This window comes from Sinohyriopsis cumingii, chromosome 12, assembly GCF_028554795.1.
Source record: "Sinohyriopsis cumingii isolate HCF-2022 chromosome 12, ASM2855479v2, whole genome shotgun sequence".
NCBI classification, from domain to species: domain Eukaryota; kingdom Metazoa; phylum Mollusca; class Bivalvia; order Unionida; family Unionidae; genus Sinohyriopsis; species Sinohyriopsis cumingii.
Window position 1 is genome coordinate 13,354,997 of NC_142972.1, and position 20,810 is coordinate 13,375,806.

At 33.9% G+C, this 20,810-nt stretch overlaps 1 protein-coding gene across 1 annotated transcript in view; it reads right to left on the reverse strand.

Moving 5' to 3' along the window:
- The window catches only part of LOC149786021 (E3 ubiquitin-protein ligase rnf213-alpha-like), a 559,813-nt gene that overhangs the window by 155,087 nt on the left and 383,916 nt on the right, over positions 1 to 20,810 (reverse strand). Inside the window, exons 46-47 of the mRNA XM_089978097.1 lie at positions 16,605 to 16,945; positions 6,805 to 6,939 (exon numbers count right to left, since the gene is read on the reverse strand). Of these exons, the coding sequence (XP_089834223.1) occupies positions 6,805 to 6,939; positions 16,605 to 16,945 (476 nt within the window). The remainder of the gene's footprint in view (positions 1 to 6,804; positions 6,940 to 16,604; positions 16,946 to 20,810) is intronic.

The following is a 20,810-nucleotide window of genomic DNA, read 5'->3' on the forward strand; positions in this document are numbered from 1 at the left end:
TTTGCGCTTAATACCTCTGATGATTTCAGAGATTTTGGTTTTTTTGCCGCCAGAACTTTTTCAGATATGCACAGATTTCTGAAACCTAATATTGTTATTCCTACTCGTGAGAAATGGTATGATTTAATATACAAAGTAAGACAAAATATTACTCAAATAAGTAAAGATAGTAACAATTATAGATCTTTTATTGCGGGAACGGAACAACAACCACAGCCTTTACAACCTCCACTACAACCTGAACAAAAATCTAAAATATTACCACCACCTATGCAATTTTTTACTAAAGAAGCTCTTGATACTTTCAGGAATAAAAATACAGTACTTAAAATTGCTATATCTGGTTATGACGAAAAATATTTAAAACTGGAACATGTTAAAAAAATAAAATCCGGAAATTGGATTCCTTCAGTTTATTTTGCTTCTGAAAATAAAAATTTTAATCTAGAAGATCCAGATTATAAAAAAATTTAAAAAACTTGCAAATGATGAAATAGAAAAATCTAAACAATTAAAATCTCCTAAAGAATCTCAACCACAACAATCAACAATATATGAAATACCTTTGGAAATATTTTTAAAAAATGTTCCTAAAATCCTTAAAGATCGCAATAGAATAATTGAACTTGCTGCACATGATTATGATAAAAGAGATAAATATCTACTACCACAATATGTTGATCGTATAAATCCATCTGATTGGAGTACCACATTATATTTTATTTATTATAAAGATAAGAAATTTGATTTAAATGATCCGGATTATAAAAATTTTATTAGAGAAGTGGATTTGAAAAAATTAATTCAGGAGGAAGAAATATTTCAAGATGTACCAGAAGAATCTTTTGATGTTCCGCCAGAAAAATCAGCATTACATGATGTAATAGCTGCAACAATGTTTAATAAAGATACTTTCAAAAGACTTAAAGATAAAAATGAATTAATTCGTATTGCTGTATTTGATTACAAAGAAAAAGGAAAATATCTGTTACCGAGATACGATAATACTATTACCGAGCATGATTGGATTCCCGCATCATATTTTACTCATAAAAACACCAGGGTTGATCTTAATGATCTGGATTATAAAAGTTTTAGAGAATATATATACAGAACACGAAAAGAAACTCTTGGTTTTAACGGTAGCGGTTATAATTCTATCTGCCCTGACAATGTTGTCAATGATGTATCTCGGTTAGAGCTTCTTATTGGACAAAAATGAGCTGGAAATAACTCACCGGAAATAATTAATGAGGCAACTGATATCTGCTAAAGATTTTTTAGTGGCGGCATCATGGATATCAGCGTGTATCGAAATTTAATTGATGAACTTGTTGACGATTACAGTGATTAGTTAAAGATAAATAATTAAATAAGATGATAGTACATAAAAATTATCATAGATACACCCCTATCCGCGTGGTGAACTCGCGGTTACCTGTGTACAAAGTTACCTATGGAAACGGATTAGGTGACATCGTTAAAGGTTTTGTCACATGAATAACTCCTAAGGTGGGACAATCGCAAAACAATTATCAATGAAAGCAATGGATTTTATTCGCGATAAAGCAACCGCTGCTATTGGTAGCACTGCAAGTAAAGCATTTAGCGCTGTCAAGGACAGAATATTAAATTTAGTGCGCCGAAAAAACCTATTGCATTACCAAGTACAGCAGTGATGCCCAGCAATGTCAGCAAGGTAATAAATGATGCAGCAAATAAAAAATTAGCATCGTTGATAAATCAAGGAAATGAAATAGCAAATACCAGCATGTTTTCAGGAAGTGGTCTTCGGTTTAGAAGATAACAATTACAATAAAAATGTTCTCACAAGTATCTAACTCTGCCTTTGACATAAATGAACCAGTGAGCAAAGATGAATCAGTGTGAGATTATCAATATTATTCATATGACGCAGTAACGCCAGATACTGGTAATCGGGTTGAAGTACAAGTACATGACACTAGCAGATACTTTCTACTGTGTGAGGCATTTATTGAGGTTGTGGGCGAAATTATAAAAAACGACAACACCTTGTACGGTGACAATTTTAAGGTCGGATTTGTCAGTAACGGCATTATGGCGTTATTTAAGAGCACCGCGTACATGATCGATGGAAAAGAAATTGATTCAATTAATGATAATGTCGATGTTGCTACAACAAATATAGGCCTAGCGAGATATTCACATGATTTTACTAGATCAGCCAGGCCTACTATGATGTTTACCAAAGACAATTCTGATCACGCTAATCATGAGCAGTTTCTTAAAGTACAATTAACTCGTAATGCTTCTGCGATTGATAATCTTCCTGCCGAAGTTATAGCTCAACCTGCTGGTGATTTTTCAACACTAGAAAGTGTTAATCCAAATTATACTCTGGGATTTACTGCGCATAGAAGTATGTTAAAAGGTACTTGTAGAAGTTTTTCATGTGCAATTCCATTATCGCATATATTTGGATTTTGTAGAGCTTTTAGAAAGGTTATTTTTGGAGCTAAACACACATTTGTTTTCTACAGAAAAGGTAGCAATGATGCTCTATGGAGAGAGGCTCTTGCTGATGCTAATGCTGATAATGATGTTAACGGTAAGGTGGTTTTATCTAAATTTACTCTGTGGATGCCATCAATGACACCGTCACTCACTGAAAAACAAAAACTAATATCCTTTATGGATCAAGGTGGTAAATCAGTAATGTCGTGGTTGACAACAACCACTGATAATACTCCTCCTACCGTCATCAACGGTATTTTTACCTGGCATATAGCATCACAGCAAGGTGTTTCTGCATCTAGACACATCTTTATTGCTCTTCAAAAAACTAATAGATTAGATAACCAGAAATCTAGTCATATGATATTTGATAATTTTAATACCAGCGAAATATCATTGCGAATAAACGGACATCAAGAACCATCTAAGGAAATCTCGTCAAATTTTGAAACTCATTCAGTTGCACATGGATATCATTGCCTGTTAAGTTATATGGGACGATATCAAAATATTGATACTGGTTTACAAATATCACAATTAGATTTTATAAAATATTATCCGATTTATTATTTTTCATTACAACATCTTCATTTATTAGGACAATCAGTCGTTGATATACATTTTAAAGCCAGAGTGAACTCGGGTAATAAAAATTTCAGAGCGGTTGCTGTTATACTCAGCGATAAAACTATGCTTCTTGAAGGTGTTAGTGGCCGAATGAGAATCATTGATGCTCCTGTGGAAAAAATGTAATTCGAATTTAGATCAATCAACGTTATTATAAACAATGCCATAAGATCACGTTAGTGTAACTCTGACTCCGGGTCAGATGAAAAAACTTCAATCGAACACCACAAAAGTCTGTGGGGTTAAATTAACATTAAAAAATAGTCAGATTCAAGGTGGACCAAATAAATTATCAGTAACTAAAACACAACATAAACATTTCAACAAAGCTAAATCAGCTAATATTGGTGTTCAAATTGATCTTTCTCTGAGCGAGGTCAAAGATATGACAAAGTCAGGTGGTTTCTTGCTGTTAGTGGCATTACCAGCGCTGTTAGCTACAGCTGCTCCTCCTATTGCAAAGGCAGCTGCGTTAGGTGCTGTTGGAACAGCATCAGGAATGGCGGCAAAAAAAAGCACTAGGAGGAAAATATGGCAAAAAGAAAGGACGCGGTTTAAGATTACCAGGAACACCACCATGGTATGGACTCGGCCTGAGATTACCAGGAACACCACCATGGTATGGAAAAATTTAGAAATACAGAGTATTTCACCGATGTCAAATTTTGATTTAATTGACTCCACTAAAAAGTTAAAAATAAGATTCTTTAGAGGGGTGTTTATGCAAGATCAGCTACCAGCGCGCCCAAACAAATATGAAACTGGAATTATAAATCTTGATGATAGCGTTGGTCCTGTCACTCACTGGGTTGCTTACGCTATTAATCCGCGTGAAATCGTTTACGTTGACTCATACGGGTTAGCTCCACCACGTGAGTTTTTAAATTATGTGGCGCAATTAAATACTCCAACGTGGTATTCTACGTTACTGATGCAAACGCTAACCGATCCTCCAATATGTGGCCGTGAAGCAATTAATGTTCTTGCAGCAGTATCTAAATCAGCTAAACCGTATCATAAAACTGTCCATGAGTATATGTCTGATAAATTAAATCAATCTTTATTGTAATGGTTGACATTTACAGAAGAACTCTGTTATCGCGGATGTTAAAAAAATCTCCTGTTGGTGTTGATTTATCTAAATACGCAACAAAGGATGACCTTAATAATCTTTTAGCAATATCAGGAATAGATCCTGACAAGGTTGTTATTTTTCAAGATTAACACGGAAAACTACAAACGAGTAATATTAAGCTAACCGATATAATCCAACGAACGGAGTATAACACTCACGTAGGTGATTTTAATGCTCTTCAGGAAGTTATCAGAATAACCAATGAAGATGCTAGAAGAATTAATGAAAATGATGCTGAAGTTGTTAAAAACACCGCTGCTATCAAAAATATTAATGAAGCTATTAGACAGATTAATATAACTGCCACAGAAACAACTGCGCAGGCTGATGAAAATACCAGAAAATTGATGAAACCGTCACTGAAACAACTAAAAAAAATAAATGAAATTAACAAAAAACTCGCCGATATTAAAACTGCCGTTAAACTATTTGAAGGAACTAAGATATTACTCCCTGAAATAATCAACAGAACCGACTTTGTTAAGATTCTGCCAACGGTAACACCATCGCAGATTAAAAACATGATATTTATCACCGGGACAGGATCATCAACGTGGACGCCAGAAAATAACACTCTAAAATTACCGCAACAGTTACTGGCATGTACCGGTTATATATATTTTCCAAGACAAGATTTAGAATTTTAACTAAAGAATATGACTGGAGACATCCCAGCGACAGATTTCTTGGATTCTTAACAGTTTTAATGAATAAAGATGTCGAAGAAATATTTACATTAGAATCCGAAAAAGTAACAGCGCCAACATCATACTGGTGGGCTATGGAATTTATCGCCGAATCACCTCAATTATTTACTGTATAAAATATAATGAGCACATCCAAGTACAGTTATAATCAGGCGTGTGCGTGGCAGTCATCGTTGAAAACCATCATCAACATGTACACGATAAAAATAAAAAAATATCAATGCCGGTTAGTTATCATTGACGTTGTTGTTTATTCAGTATCCGCGGCAGTTGCTGGCACTGGAATAATATTATCCGCGATGACAATGATGGCACCAATAACAGTAACTATCTGTGTTAGTACCCCTGCAACTATCACAGGTGTTCTTAACATGATTACAAAAAAAATATCGTGCACTAGTGAAAAATTATCCGATTACGTAAATAAATTAAATACAGCAACAGCCGCATATTCAAAGTTGTCCTCGTTGTTATCGGAGAGTCTCAGTGATGGAATTATATCCAATGCTGAATTTTTCACGATGATAAAAATTTACGAAACGATTAAAGTAACAGATAATAATAATGACCGAATTACTTCAGCAGATTGTGACAAACACCACACCACACAAAACCACGATGATTTCAGTGAGCTCGACTAAGCCGGAATTTAGCATTAATTTTCCAATACCTATTTCTATTAATGAAATAGCGTTATCGCAGTTACGAGTCTACTACAGCTTGTCCAATATCAGATCTAAGTCATTTGGACAATTACAATCAAATAATTCTCTTGTTTTTGCAAATAAAAATAACACCAGTGGAGAACACGATTGGACCGTTGTTGGATTACCAACTGGTATTTACCAGATTGAACAGATTAATGATGAATTAACACTGAGAATAAAAAATATAACTGGAGAAGAACCAGGAATAAAAAAAACCGCTCACGAACCAACGTTAACTTCGATTATCGAAGTGAATTCCAATTACGTCGTTGATATTTATGCGAGTTCGATAAGAACCATTATAGGATGGCCTATAATTCAACTGGAACAACCACCAGCAATACCAGAAACTAAAAATTCTGATTATGTCACGACATGGACATCATATTATAAATTTTGTTTGAGTTTTACAAGAAATTCAAATATCATTAGTTATTCTGATGATTATGAATTTATTTTTAGAGGTAAAGATGATATATTATGGATTTTTCGTCATGAAGGAGATACCGCATTTGTTGAGTTTACCAATATCAATGAGTGGTTTAGAGAGATTAAAGAGAAACATAAAAAACATTTGCAGCTGGTACGGCAATATTTTCAGGAGTGTATTTTTAACGCATCAATTTCATGTGATGAAATTAAAAATCATGTGATGTCATTAAATATGTTCGCACAAATTATGGAATTTATTAACAGGAAATTTATTCGGGTAATAATTGATAATAAAACAGAAAATAAACAAAAAAATTTAGATGCATATTTGCTAACTGAAGCAACATTACCAAATTATAAATTTCCCGATTACAACGTAGATGAATTTAAAAAATCCGTCACTGACACCGTTGATGATTTATTTTCTAAGTTACATGACGCGTGGAGAAAATCTCTACCACCGGCATCTATTTTAATACGTGACAATGATCCATCTGGGGGCTGATGGCATATTTCACCAGAGGTTCTAAATATAACTAACGTCGTTGCAGTTAATCTTAATTGCGACATCATCGAAAACAGCTATAGCGCGGACGCTTCAGTGTCAAATCAAGCACAGCAAGGTTTTGTTCTTTATTCATTTTCATCGAAAAAACAACCGGGATTTTTAATCGTGCAGGAACCAATTAATCCGGTTTACCTGCAATGTCATAATAGTTTATTATCAAGAATAAATTTTCGTCTAACGGATCAGTCTGGGAATCTGCTTGATTTACACGGCGAAACACTAAACATAAACTTAGTGGTGCGATCATAAAATACTTTTCCTTTATACCTGAAAAAAATAACACAAAAAAATAGATAAAAACCTGACAAAATATATAATTTTTTTTTATTTTATTTAGGAATATAAAAATTATACCTGATAGTGCGATTTTTAACGGTAAATATCATTGAAGTGTGATAACAAATTTTAGATTTATTTGTGGCAACTTTAACATATTCTGCTGCTTCTAGCAATTCTTGACGGTTAATAAAATTTCCCTGTGATAGTTTTTTAATTCGCCGCTGAAATTCATCATGAAATTTATCAGCTATTGCAATTAACGAAAACGAAGTTAGATCAGGTGAATCAACACCAATAATAGGTACAATTTTACCATCACGAATCATAAAAGTCATCATTTTGTCAAGTGGTAATAAATGATGACTTTTACGATTATCATCAATAATCATTTTATCATAAAAATAATTATCCGATAATATATTTAATGCTATTAAATCATTTTCTGTACACATTTATTATATATTAAATAATTTAATTAGTTTTATTAAAAATGATATTATTTATTGTCTAGCATTTTTCTTAGTTGTCGTACACGAGTACTAATTATTTTTTTAGCCTCGTATTCATCAGACAATTCTGATCAGATTTTTTCAACAGCTCTACATAAAGCGGCAAATTCTTTTATCGCTGATTTATCATTGTCAGCCAGCGACTGATACATCGCTGATTGAATTTTCTTTATAAATTTATATTCAGATGACAAAACATACCGGCCTTCTTGTTTGTTTTGTGCTAGTAAATCAAACTCCTCAATGATCTTGTCCGAGTCCAACTTGGCTGATAATTTTATTTCTTTAATTTTTAATACCTCATTGGATTTAATTACGTCATTGACATTTTCTTCATTCATGACATATTAATATTTTTTTATTTCAACAGTAAAAAAAAATATAATTATCGGAATAGATAATTTTGATTTTAAAATCAAGGTAATTTTAATCACGTACTGGAACATAACTAAACCAATATGAAAATGTTGAATTAATTATTTTATCTGCAACCCGTCGTACTGAGGCTGAATGAATACCAAAAATATTTACTAGCAGAATACATTGAAAGAAATATTATCTCTTCGTTGGTACTCAGATTTACTGATTTAACACCCTTAGATTTTCTAAATCCACCAACATTTCCTCATGATAAATTTTCACTCTGAGTAATCGCCTGAAGATTATCTATGGAGTTATTTAGTTTATTTCCATCAATGTGATCAATTACAAGACCATCCTTGATTAGTCCGTGAAAACACTCGGAAATAAAGCGATGATTATAATAAATTTTTTTATTATTACCATTAACTTTAAATATGAGATAACCAGAATTTATAATAATACCAACTGGTTTTTTTTACTTCGCAATGTCTAACAATGCCATCGCATGATGCTTCATAGTTATCAATGATTGGATGCTTCGTAAAGATTGTATCCATATAGTAATTATTATCTCTCTAAATCAAAGTTTGCTAGAAAACCTATTTAAATAATCTTCGCGTTTAATAGCGATATCACTATCAGTAGATTTTTTATCGTAGTATCTTTTAAGTTCTCGATAGCGTTTTCCACCACATTGCACGCATATTCGTGTTTTTCCGCGAATTCCGATGCCACATTTGATGCATCGAGTTGGTCCGGTTTTACGAATACACGCTAAATGTTCTCCGCAAAATTCACCTCGACATGATTTTTTACAACAAGTAAATGAACCAACCATTAGCCATTTGCACTGATTGATTATTTTTTAGATATTTGTTTAAAATATAACAAATGAGTTTATTCGACCTTGCTGAGTATGATTTACCTGAAATAAATCTCGCCAAGAAAGAATTTTACGATGACGGCGCGGCTCATGCATGGTCAACGTGGAAAATTAGCACCATTGATAATACAATGAATGATATACGAGCTAAAAAAATAATTAATTTGCTAGGTGATAAAAAAATTATATTCAGGATAAAATTTATCGTTTATAATGAAAATGATGTGTGGATTACTCGTGATAAAAGAGATCCTGTAATTGGTGGAAAAAAATCTGTTGTAGTAAATGGAAAATCTAAACCCGGCCTGTTGACGGGAATTGATAAACCATATTATATTCGCACGTATCCGATTACCGCTGTTGTTTATGGAATTTATCAACTACGTGATAAACCGGATGTTGAAAAACTCGCGTTGATGAAAATGTCAGCAAAAATAAACTGCGTAGCTGAACGAGTAATAGAGCATTTTACAAATGCAAAACGCACAAACGGCTTGACTGATTTAAGACGAGAAAAAATAACAGCGTGGGCGGAATCAGTTGCTGCTGGTGCATCAGTTAATGATGTTGCTACGTTGTCAACGAGGTTAAAATTCCCCATGATGGTAAAAACGTTATCGGAGATTTTATCTTCATCCGCGTATAAATCCAAAGGAGCACCTATTGTAATTGTTGATCATAATTCTCATGCTTGGACTAGCGCGGTAACTATATTTCCTCGAGATGGTACTGTTAAATTCTATCCAGCAGAAAATTCTGCTATAGAAAATTCTACTACAGAAAAATCCGTGGAGATGTTTAAGTTTATTCATAAAATAAGTAAATCCGATCCTGTATCTGTTTGGTTGTTTTCCAGCGATGAAAAATATGATCAGTTTGTACGACCTAACGGCGACGTGTACAGAAGTGAATCATTACATAATAACATGAAAGAATTAGCAGAAAAATATTCGATGAATCCTGAACAGTTATTGCTTAATTGTTTTACTGTTCCATCAGTTGTTGCTCATGCTGCTAGGGAGAAAAATTCGTGGAAACCAACACGAAAGGAATTTCTCAAAGATGTCCAGGCGAGTTGTATTGAGTACGGTCACGGCGGATTATGGAATACTAAATATAATCACTTTGACATGATATCATTTGACATGATCGCGTGTTATCCTGGAAGCTTTTTAGGAATGGGCGAATGTGCTAAATATTTTGCGCAGTTTGGTCATCCTACCGTCGAAATGACTCGTGTATCATTTAATGGTCTGTTGCTGGATTTTCCCATGACAGGATTCACTCGTGTTATTTTGTTTAAACTCGCTGATAATTTACATAAAATCTGTTATGTTTGGTTTGGTAAGCACTTTTCGGAACAACGATGGGCTCCAATAGTTTTATTACGATACATGCTAGATTCTCCGATGTTAACGTCGTTGACGGTCAGTGAAGCAATTATTTCATATAAAAAACAAACTACGATTTGGTTACCAACGGAACACGATGACGCAAAAGACCTAGGTAGAAAAATAATTGGTAAATTCACTCAGGGCGGTGTGTATAATCATCAACGACATCATTGTAGATTAATCATGGACGAAGCCGAATTAGATTTTATAATCGCTGATACCGCTGAGAAAAGTGTATTTTGTAACCGAGAAAGTATTTATTTATCTGACGAAACAAAATTAGGTACCATAGTTAGTTATCTTGACAGAGAATCACCTCAGTATACTCATTTGAGATCATCGATGCTTGCGTATATGAGTATAAATTTATTATCAATGATAAACAAATTTCCCAATGATGCAGATAGAGTAGCAACTGATTCGTTCTACGTTGACAGAAAACATTTATCAGCGTTGATAATTTAACCGGCGATGGTTCATGGGGCACGTGGAGAATAAAAGATGAATACATCCTTAATTATTGTATACCAGCTGATGTTGCCGTGGAAGATAAATATTACTCTGATACCGTGTTAGAAATTTCAACAGAACCTTCTGTGTACGATCCAGCATCATGATATAAAATCGTTTATGTGAACGGGCCAGGTGAATCCAGAAAAACAACAAGAATTATAGAATTATTTAGAAACTCTGACGTTGTTGTGTTAACGCCAACACACCAATTAGCGCAAGAAATGAAACAACGTGGAGTTAATTCGTGTATGTATCATAGTTATTTTAAATACAGCAGTGGAACATGGAATTCTTCAAGAATGGGTGATAAATACATCAATAAAGTTATAATATGGGATGAGATTTGTACTGTTTCATTTGATATATTAAAAGTATTTCTTGATTGGTTATCAACGAAAATTACCGCCGTGATAATGTGCAGCGATCACGGTCAACCAAATCCTATTGATGGAGAATCTCCTCATGAGCGATCGAAGAATTTTCTTGATTATTATGAAGAAGTTAATGCCGATTACAGATCTCTTGATGAAAAATTAGTTGAATTTAAAAAATTAATTCTATTACAATCAAAAAAAACTCAGTGTAGCATAATGAGAAATAATCCCAGAAACATCAATGAAAGATTTTTTATCAATGTGGACACCAAACGATTTAATAGTTGCTAGTAGAAAAATAGTTCGTGATACACTTCAACAAGAATTATTTCAGTTACATAAAAATAAATTTCCATTGCTTCCAGTACCATTATGTTATCGACCAGCAGATACTCGACGACAAAATATTGATGTTGATGTACCAGGAAAAGAAAAACAAAATTTGGTGCTAAATGATATTGTTACCGTTGACATTAATTTCGTTGAAGAAGCACTAAACGCAGAAAAATCACCTTGGACGCTAGGATATGCTATGACTATTCATTCTTCACAAGGACTAACTATAACTGATACTCGGGTTTGGATTATTGATGATCGCATAGAATGGTCTAATTTAGTTTATTTAGCTGTATCTAGAGTTAGAAAAATATCTCAATTAGGACGAATTGTTTTAGATGGATCAATAACTGGCGATGATGATGATTACATGATAAAGAAAAAATTATTTAGTTACAAACAATTCAATAAAAAAATAATTACAAGTTTGTCTTAGATGTTGATGCTATAATATCACTTCGACAACAACAAAATAATCACTGCGCTGGTTGTAATTGTATTATGACGTGGAAATATAAAAAATATGATTCAAGGCAGTTCACCGTCAACAGAAAAAATAACCATCTAGGTCATAACTGAGAAAATGTTACTTTGGCATGTTTAGAATGTAACCAATGTGGAATTAATTACCTAAGTGACTGAGGTGGTAATTGAGTATCGGTGGAATTACTTGTAGTTGTTCACGAGTAAATCCATGTTGAGGACAAGTGAATCAAGTATATAAATTGCTGGTCTACCTGATGATCTTGTCAAGGTAGATATTTTATGCGATGTTGTACTCCAAATAGGATCTGTTGCTCTTTTTCTACCGCCCTCAGCCTCGCCTGGTTTATATAAATATCGTACAATAATATTGCCTAACACTGGCCGTGTTGAAAAATCGCATCTTTTTATTGGTACATTTTTTTTGGTGATAGTGATTGCTGGTTTCATTGATATTGCTCGTGTTGGTTCATTATTTATTCCTGCTACAACATTTGGTAATCTTGTGACCCAGATCGTTTATCCTGAATAAATTCTCTCGCATACTGATAACCAAATAATCATTCAGCAAGTGTTTTATTGAATCGTTCAACAATTGCCTGATCGTTATGAATATTAACTTTTCCGCGTCTTATTTTAACATTATTTTGTTTCATTAACGATGAAACCGCACCAAGAAATTCTCTTCCAGGATCAACTTGAAGTAAATTCGGCCACACTAATGGTCCTTGCTGATAAATTTTTCTAAATACATCAGCGACTTCAGTAGCTGTTTTAGTTATTAGCGGCTCAGCTTCTTTATATCTGCTTGCGATGTCAACTATCATTAACACATACTTGTAAGTGTTACTGTCAACGGTATCATGTGGTGAAAACATAATATCGGCATGATGAACTTCATTAGGAACACTAACATCAAAATGTGCATATTCAATTCGTTTAGGTGGTGGTAAATAAATTTGCCAAACAGCTTGTTTAGATAACCACGCCGCAGCTGTAGCAGGTTTTACTCGAGCAGCACTAGCGAGTTTTTTTATAGCTGTTTTACCTTTCCAAAATCCAATCGGAGAATAATAAATCGCATCAATAATATTAATTACCGGCACCTAAAACTAATTTGCCTTTCATTGCAGTATTAATTATCCAGCTAGCTAATCTCTCCTTGATAGATTTATTTGTTATAGAATTTAGCGAATGAATTAATTTTACATCCGCGAGATGTCGCTGTTGAAGATCATCACTTCGATAAGCTAAATCATGAGCTAGACACACCTGATCGATTAAATTTATCGGATTTTCACCAGATCGCGGCTGATTATTATTATCGAGCCTATTATCTAGTCGTATTCCTGGTCCACAGTAATTATATCCGGGAAGATGTTTCTCTCCACAATATTTAGACCAAAAAAATCCTGGCACCGACGCTAACTTTGCGGCAATATCACCGCAATGGTTTTTTTTTTCCCAACTAATTTTACTTTGGTTGACTTTTGACCAGATGAGAAAAATTTAAATTTCTTTGTACCACATTTTTCACATATACCAGTAGCAGCTGATCTGTTGTTGCGTGTAACAACCGTAGTTAGATCTTTTGTTGGCGTACGTGTTTTACATTTCACACAATATAAATCCATAATATAATTATATCATGAATGTAATTGATTTTTCTGCCACAAAAAAACATGAACCTGTTAAACATCATGCTGCATTACCAAATTATATAAGAATGATAATAATAGGTCCATCTGGTAGTGGAAAAACACAATTCCTGCTAAATTTGATAATGAGATGGTTGAAATGGGATAAGTTGTAGTTGATTGCACCATCTGTTGATGATCAGCAATGTTATCAGGTGCTGAAAGATTTTAATGAAAACGCATCATTGTTGATCGACGGTGAAAATATTATTGATTTGTTACCGATATTGAAGAAGCTCCATCAGTTGATGATTTAGATGGTGGTGTAAATAATTTAGTTGTTTATGACGATGTAATGTTGGATAAACAAGCAAATCCTGCAAGAATATTTTCCAGAGGTAGACATAAAAATACTGATGTTATTTATGTAACTCAGTGGTATACACAAACACCAAAAGTAATTAGAGATAACTGTAATGTTTTATCTGTTTTTAATGGCATTGACACGCACATGCTAAGAAATATTCATCAAACTTGGTGTAGCAGTAACATAGATATTAATAAATTCAGAAATTTTTTCAGCCGCGCTCAAGCAACCCCGCACGGATTTATAACTGTGAATTTACATGATCCTCAAACACGATATCGAGTTGGTCTTGACAAAATATTTGGATAAAAAATCCGTTACTACCACGGCGGTAATGAGGACATATATTTATTTTCGGATTTTTCAATAATTTTTAATCATCGTAGAAGCGTTTTATTCTGGAATTCAGCCCTTCTATGAACAAAGTTTTCTGTAGAGGTTTTTTTTTTATGGAAAATCGATCTGGTCTGTTCGCCCTACCTGCTGCTAGTGTCTCTCAAACAGGCTGTTTCACAATGATCAACCTAAATATACATATGGCTTCCTTAGTATAATTTAGAGTTAAAAAACCCAGCTGTTATTCTCATTATTATTTTGGAGATGCAAATCAATCCTAGATCAATGGTGAATTAAAGCTGGTTAACTATACAATCACCAGTTTTGATTACTGGTAACACATTCCTAATAGTTTACGTTGCAGCTTTAAATTTATATTATTCACTGACTTTTTAAAAAAAAACTAGACAGCTGTCCAGTAATTTCTTATACTATTTAAAATTATTTCCAATTTAGAAAATATATTGTCCTGAAAATAAGAGGGTCCAGTTATTCATGTAAACTATGGTATCATGCATACAAGATTTTCCAAAATCATAAATATCTTAAAGAATATACAAATTTACTTTCGTAACCAAAATATATAACTGGGTCTTCAAAATATTAATACAAATAAGCATACTAAATTTAATTCGTTTACTAAAAAAATTTTTTAATAAAAAAACTTGCTTCTAAGGTTTCTGCCAAGAAAGTTCAAAACTATTTTCAAGACAAGGGTTTCATACAATGCCCATGTTTGAAGCATTTCTGTAAAATGTGTGCCTGTGACCTCAAGGTCAAAAGGCCAAGCGAGCATCTAATAGTACGACTCAGATTAATATTTATTCATGCTAAGTATGAACGACAACTCTGCATTTATTTGGAGAGTTCATTTTCCTAACTTTTACAACAATTAATTTTCACATTGTTGAGCTTTACCTTTAACTGCCACAGGCATACAACACTACTGCATACATACATCTATATCATCTTGGAGTTAGGAAATAGAAACAAATAAAAAGCTTTAGCCAAAACTACAAATTTTCTACAAAAGTGATCTTGACCCCAAGTTTGAACAGCATGTCACAAAAGAATTACTTTATTTTCATAAAGAATCATCTGAAATATAAAAAAAAATTAGGATCTAGGAAATATAAACAGACGAAACAAAACCTGAATGCAAAATTTTATGTATGTAAACCTTGACTACACAGTGAAAGAGGCATGCAAGTATGTTGTAGAGTGAACTGCTTAGACTTTATAATGATTCATCCTAAGCATGAACAAAAATTCAACAAAGGGTTTTAGAAATATTAATAAATAAAAAAACCTGATTCAAAACCATAATGCAAATTTTCTTTGACAATAACTTTGAGCTCAGGATGAATGGGGCAAGAGAACATTTTGTAGAGAGTATATGCGTGTGATTTGGAGTTTTAACGCAGCTTTAAAAATGTTTCAGTCATATCACTATGATGTCTGCAGTGCAGCAGTTTATAATGATCTCTAACACTGGGTCACCCAGTCACATTAACCTGACACCAGTCCAACAAGTCCTAACACTAACTTCTTAATGCTGAGTGCCAAACCAGACAGCTGTTAGTACCATTTTTATGTCTTTTATTAAGGTTCAAACCTGTGACCTCCCGCATCTGAGGCAGACTTTAGCAGTTGAGTATTTTGCAGACTAAATATTTGTAGCTTTATTTTTATTCAATCCAAGTATGATGAGGATCTAGCAAGGAATTTAGGAAAATATACGTAAATAAAACTTCAACCCAAAGCCTTGACAAACTGTAGATACTGTTACAGCCAGCAGAAAAGTGGAGTAAGGTTAGTCACAAAAAACCACTTAGATGCCTAAAGAGGGGAAGGAGATGGACATTTTTTTCCGGCCTATCTGCATGTCTGTGCATGTGTACATTTGTTTTGTTTCCATGTACCTGATATATGATATTAAGTATATATTTATAAAAAAATTCAAAGTGTTAAAGTCCTTACATCATAAGAAGCCAACATCTCAAACACTGAATGTTTTAATCACCCAGTCTTGCCTTCAATACAACAGATTAGAAGAAGCATAGACTGATCTTTCAAAACTGTGAAAGCTTATGGATGTTACCTTTTTCAGTTGATCACATATATTAAAGAATATTCAAGCTGAAGCTGCATTGAATTACATGGGCTGATACAGTGTGACAAAGAAAACAAAAAACGTTATATTTACACACAAGTAACTGAATGTGTGATATCAAAATCCAGAGTCACAGTGCAACCAAAATATTGATTTAAATTTATAAAAGTAGAAAGGCTTGCATTAGACATAAGCAAACAACATACTTTGGGGTGGGGGTGGGGTGGGGTGATATGGGGGAGGGGTATGACTATCTCTCATTATTATCAATTAGTTTTTATAAAGTACCGCAGGCTCTCTTGGCATTATGGCCAGAGGAGCAAAAATGTTTTCGAGTTTCCTTACCTTCTTCTTCTGGACTTTCCTGGGTTGTCCTCCAAATAACATCAATCTGTTCAAAGATCAACCAAGAGAATGGCATTTTAGCAGTAAATATTTGACCTTCACATCCTGTTGTCTTAACAATGACCTCATTCAGCTCCTTTTGTTCAGCAGGGAACAGGTCAGTGTACTGTAGCTGGATTGCACCCTGGGTATTGAGAATCTGAAGCCATAACCTTGCCATCCAGTTTCCAGTGGAAATATTCCCATGAATAATGTCCATATTATGATTAGTGTCAATGTGGGCAATAATTCCAGCAAGTATCGGGGCGATCTTTGACTCGAAATGCTGGGTACAAGCTCGTCTGTAGAAAACAAGTAATCAAATGTTACAAAATGTTAAAGGCTGCTTGCAATCATGAATGTTTGGAGTAAAAACTGTTTCTTCGATAAAACTTACCATACATGTTCATAATACATTAATATAACCACCTTACAAATCCAGCTCTCCCAATTTTTGTTAGCAATAAAGTTCTAAATTTGATCTGGCCACAAGGTGGGAGTCAAACTTAAGCAATCTAACCTTGGACTGAGTGGCAGATGCTAGATCCCATCAATACTTCAGTTACTAATGGAGCGGATATACATGCTCTCCAATTTTAAAATGTAACTTTGGGGAGGCTAGATGGCTGTTCCTGTATTATGATCAGTAAATCAGTATGAAGAAATGTATTTTACTTAAAAAAGTTTTTCTTCTTTAAAATACTATACCTGGTCATAACACATGAGAAGAAATGCAAATCTAGTGAGAGACACTGCTACACTTAAGAAAAAAGATAGAAATGGATGTGGCCCATAGGGAAAATCCCCCTCCAAATTCCAGCAGAACTTGAGAAGCAGGGAGGCCATGTTATTATGAAGCTACTGAATGACCTAGCAAGGTAGCCTATTATGATAGTTTAGATTGACTGACAAGGTATCTATGTGACTGATTCTGTCTGTTGTAACAAAAGTAATTAGGAAGGTCTTCTACAAGATACTAGTCAACAAGATTCTAGCACGGGTTTGAAATGTGCTTTAGTTGGCCATGCCAGATCCAATGGCAAATTTCATGACTGACATAGGGTCAAAACCTTGGCTGGGGCAAACACAATGTTTGCCAGTAGGTTTTTGTTCTGGCCAATATTCTCCCTCGATAATGAACTGTGTCTGAATAATGGAATAGTAGCTTCTTATAGTGGCAGAAGTTAACTTCATTTCAAAACAGTAAAAGGAAAAAATAAGCTATTTGTGGTACATGTACCTAGAATTTTAATCAATGTACATGTTTCTGCTCCCACCACAGAAAGAAAACTTTTTTGTTCCCTTTCTATGTTTTGAAATTGGTGGGTCTCTTTACAATAGTGAATGTGGCCGCCACTTGGACATGCCAGACCTATGCATATCTCTTGAACTGTGAACCACAACCAGAGTGAAATACAAATATGCCCATATCTGTGACAGAACTGAAGTCAGCTTAGGACAGATCAGGAGATCTGCATAATTAGCCAGTTTTTAATTCAGACAATGAGGATTTTCATAAACCCAATTTTTAGCATGCAAAGGGACAAAAATGACAACTTCTGCACTAAAATACTTTTTTCAATATCAAAATATACAATTCTTCATGATCACATCAGTCCTTTCACATTAACGTTTTTCCTTTCATACTGCCCTAATATGTAGCACAAGCATTTTCAGCCTTTGTATGAATGACTGGATAATATTTGTGGCAGTCCTCATCACTTCATAATTGCAAGTCATGGGTGACAATCAACTAACAAACACTATGACTATGAAGCACTGTGGAATACACCCCACGGCTTGTGACAATATTACAATGTGACCCCACTATAGCATGCTCTGTTATAACACAAATTCGGATATAACATGATCGTGGTGTGGTTCCCGAAATTTCAAAAACATGTATTTTTCTCATACACAAATGTATGAAAAATAACATCCAAAAAGTTTATTATCATTTTGGGGAAGAGATCATATATGAATTCTAATAAGATGATCATGGTGTGGCTCCTAAAATTTCCTATACAGTACATGTATTTTTCTTGTACACAAAAGCATATTTTTTTCTTAAGTACAAAAAATAGCGTTTATTCATGGACCGTAAACTGGAATCTATAAATTGTTACTTAAACAAATCCTTTGTTCATATTAATAAACCATCTTAACAGTGCATTGTTATACTATAATCTGCTTATACTGACATCTGGACTGAGAACAATATGCTGTAATACTCAAATGGCAGCCTCAGCAAGATGATAGCAGTCTCCAGATGACCAAATTTCAAAGCCAGTTTAGGTACATTTAATGGTAGCATGTAAACAACTACAGCTATGTGCTACTGGTGACTAAAGAATATCTTAGTGAATTGTTTAGTTCCACATTTGTTGACAATGGGATATAGCTCAAATGAGGACTACCATTTTTAATATGTGTTTTTTCTCTTTTATAATGGGATGTGACTAATACATGAATTTTATAATGTGATCTATACTTCATAGATTTTTCATACATGTATACATATACAGTACTGAACGCATTATGGACTGTACCACACAATGTAAGTTGTCAATATACAGGTGTATTTCAGACTAATTTGTCTTCACTGTATAAAAAGCACATATTCTGTGCCCGATTTTATTATTCTCCCCCCGCCCCCCCCACCAGCCACATATTTGGCACATGCATTATTTTCTTCAGCTAACTAACTTGGTTGGTTGTAAGATGGTTTGTTACATAACACAGTCAGGTTCTATAGACCCCAACCATTGTGTTATAGCGGGGTCACGCTTTACTTTATTATCAATCTCAACACTAAGGAAATGATGCATCATTAATGGATCCAGGTTCCTTCTACTGTCAGCCTAAATTTGTCTCAGAATAGAAAATGTCCTTTCAGTATCTGCATGAGAATGTGGCAATGTTGCTACAACTACCAAGTCCACCAAGAAGTTTAGTTTGTTTCTTGCCTGTGGGTAGATTCAGGCTGCTGAATGTCAGCCAGAACTGCTCAAGACTAGTGCAGTCTGGGTCATATTGGGAACTTCTTATTGAAACAGACTTTACAGGAATTATAGCAGAGTGTATATTCATGTCTATTTGTATTTGATCCCAAGCAATGAAATTTCCTGTTTCCATCTATTACTGAATTTTATGTGATAGTTTAAATTTTGATGTTTCAGCATGGGTTGTGCTAAAAAACTAACAAACAATATAAAGTTTGAAATTCCTGAAATGAGTCTCGAATATGTGTTGAAATATATTTAAAAAAATGGATGATTGTAAAGCTACAGGACTTGATATGATTGGACCAAGGCTACTAAAGGTAGCTGCACCTGCAATTGTAGAGAGTATAGCTTTCAATGAAAGTATTAGGTCTAATAAATTTCCACAAACATGGAAAACTGCCAAGGTTATACCAATGCATAAAGCAGGAACAAAAGATGATGTAAATAACTACAGACCCATCTCTATCTTTCCTTGTCTCTCCAAATTACTAGAAAAACATGTACATGATTCTTTTCTCAACTATTTAAACACTTATGATCTTATTCATGATAATCAGTCTGGCTTTCACCAGAATCACTCCTGTGACTTCAAGTATGGTGCAAGGAAAACAGTATGATCATAAATACAGAAAAAACAAAAGCCCTACTAGTTACAACACAACAAAAACAAGCAAAGCTAGATAGCGACAAACTCCAGGTTCTATTTGACAATGTGAGCCTCAATATGACCTCTCAAGATAGAACTGTTGGTGTATTCGTGGATAACAATCTTACTTGGTCTATTCACATTAAACATATTTCAAAAAAAGGTTAACTCTTATCTTTGGCTACTGAGGAAAATCAAAACATACATTCCTCTTCAGTATAGGGTCATCTTTTATAAAAGTTATATTCAGCCATATCAGGACTACAGTAATGTAATTTGGGGTAATACCTCTAATTCAAACATAACAACACTTTTAAGACTCCAAAAGAGGGCTTGCCATTTAATTCTAGATCAAAGTATGGACAAATTTCAAGATGCAATGAATAATATAAAGATTTTAACAATACATGAAAGAATATTTCTTAGAAAGGCCAAATTGATGTATAAAGTATCCAGAAAAGACATTCCTGTCTATCTAAGCAATATCTTTCACCAAAGATATGCTGATGGCACTCC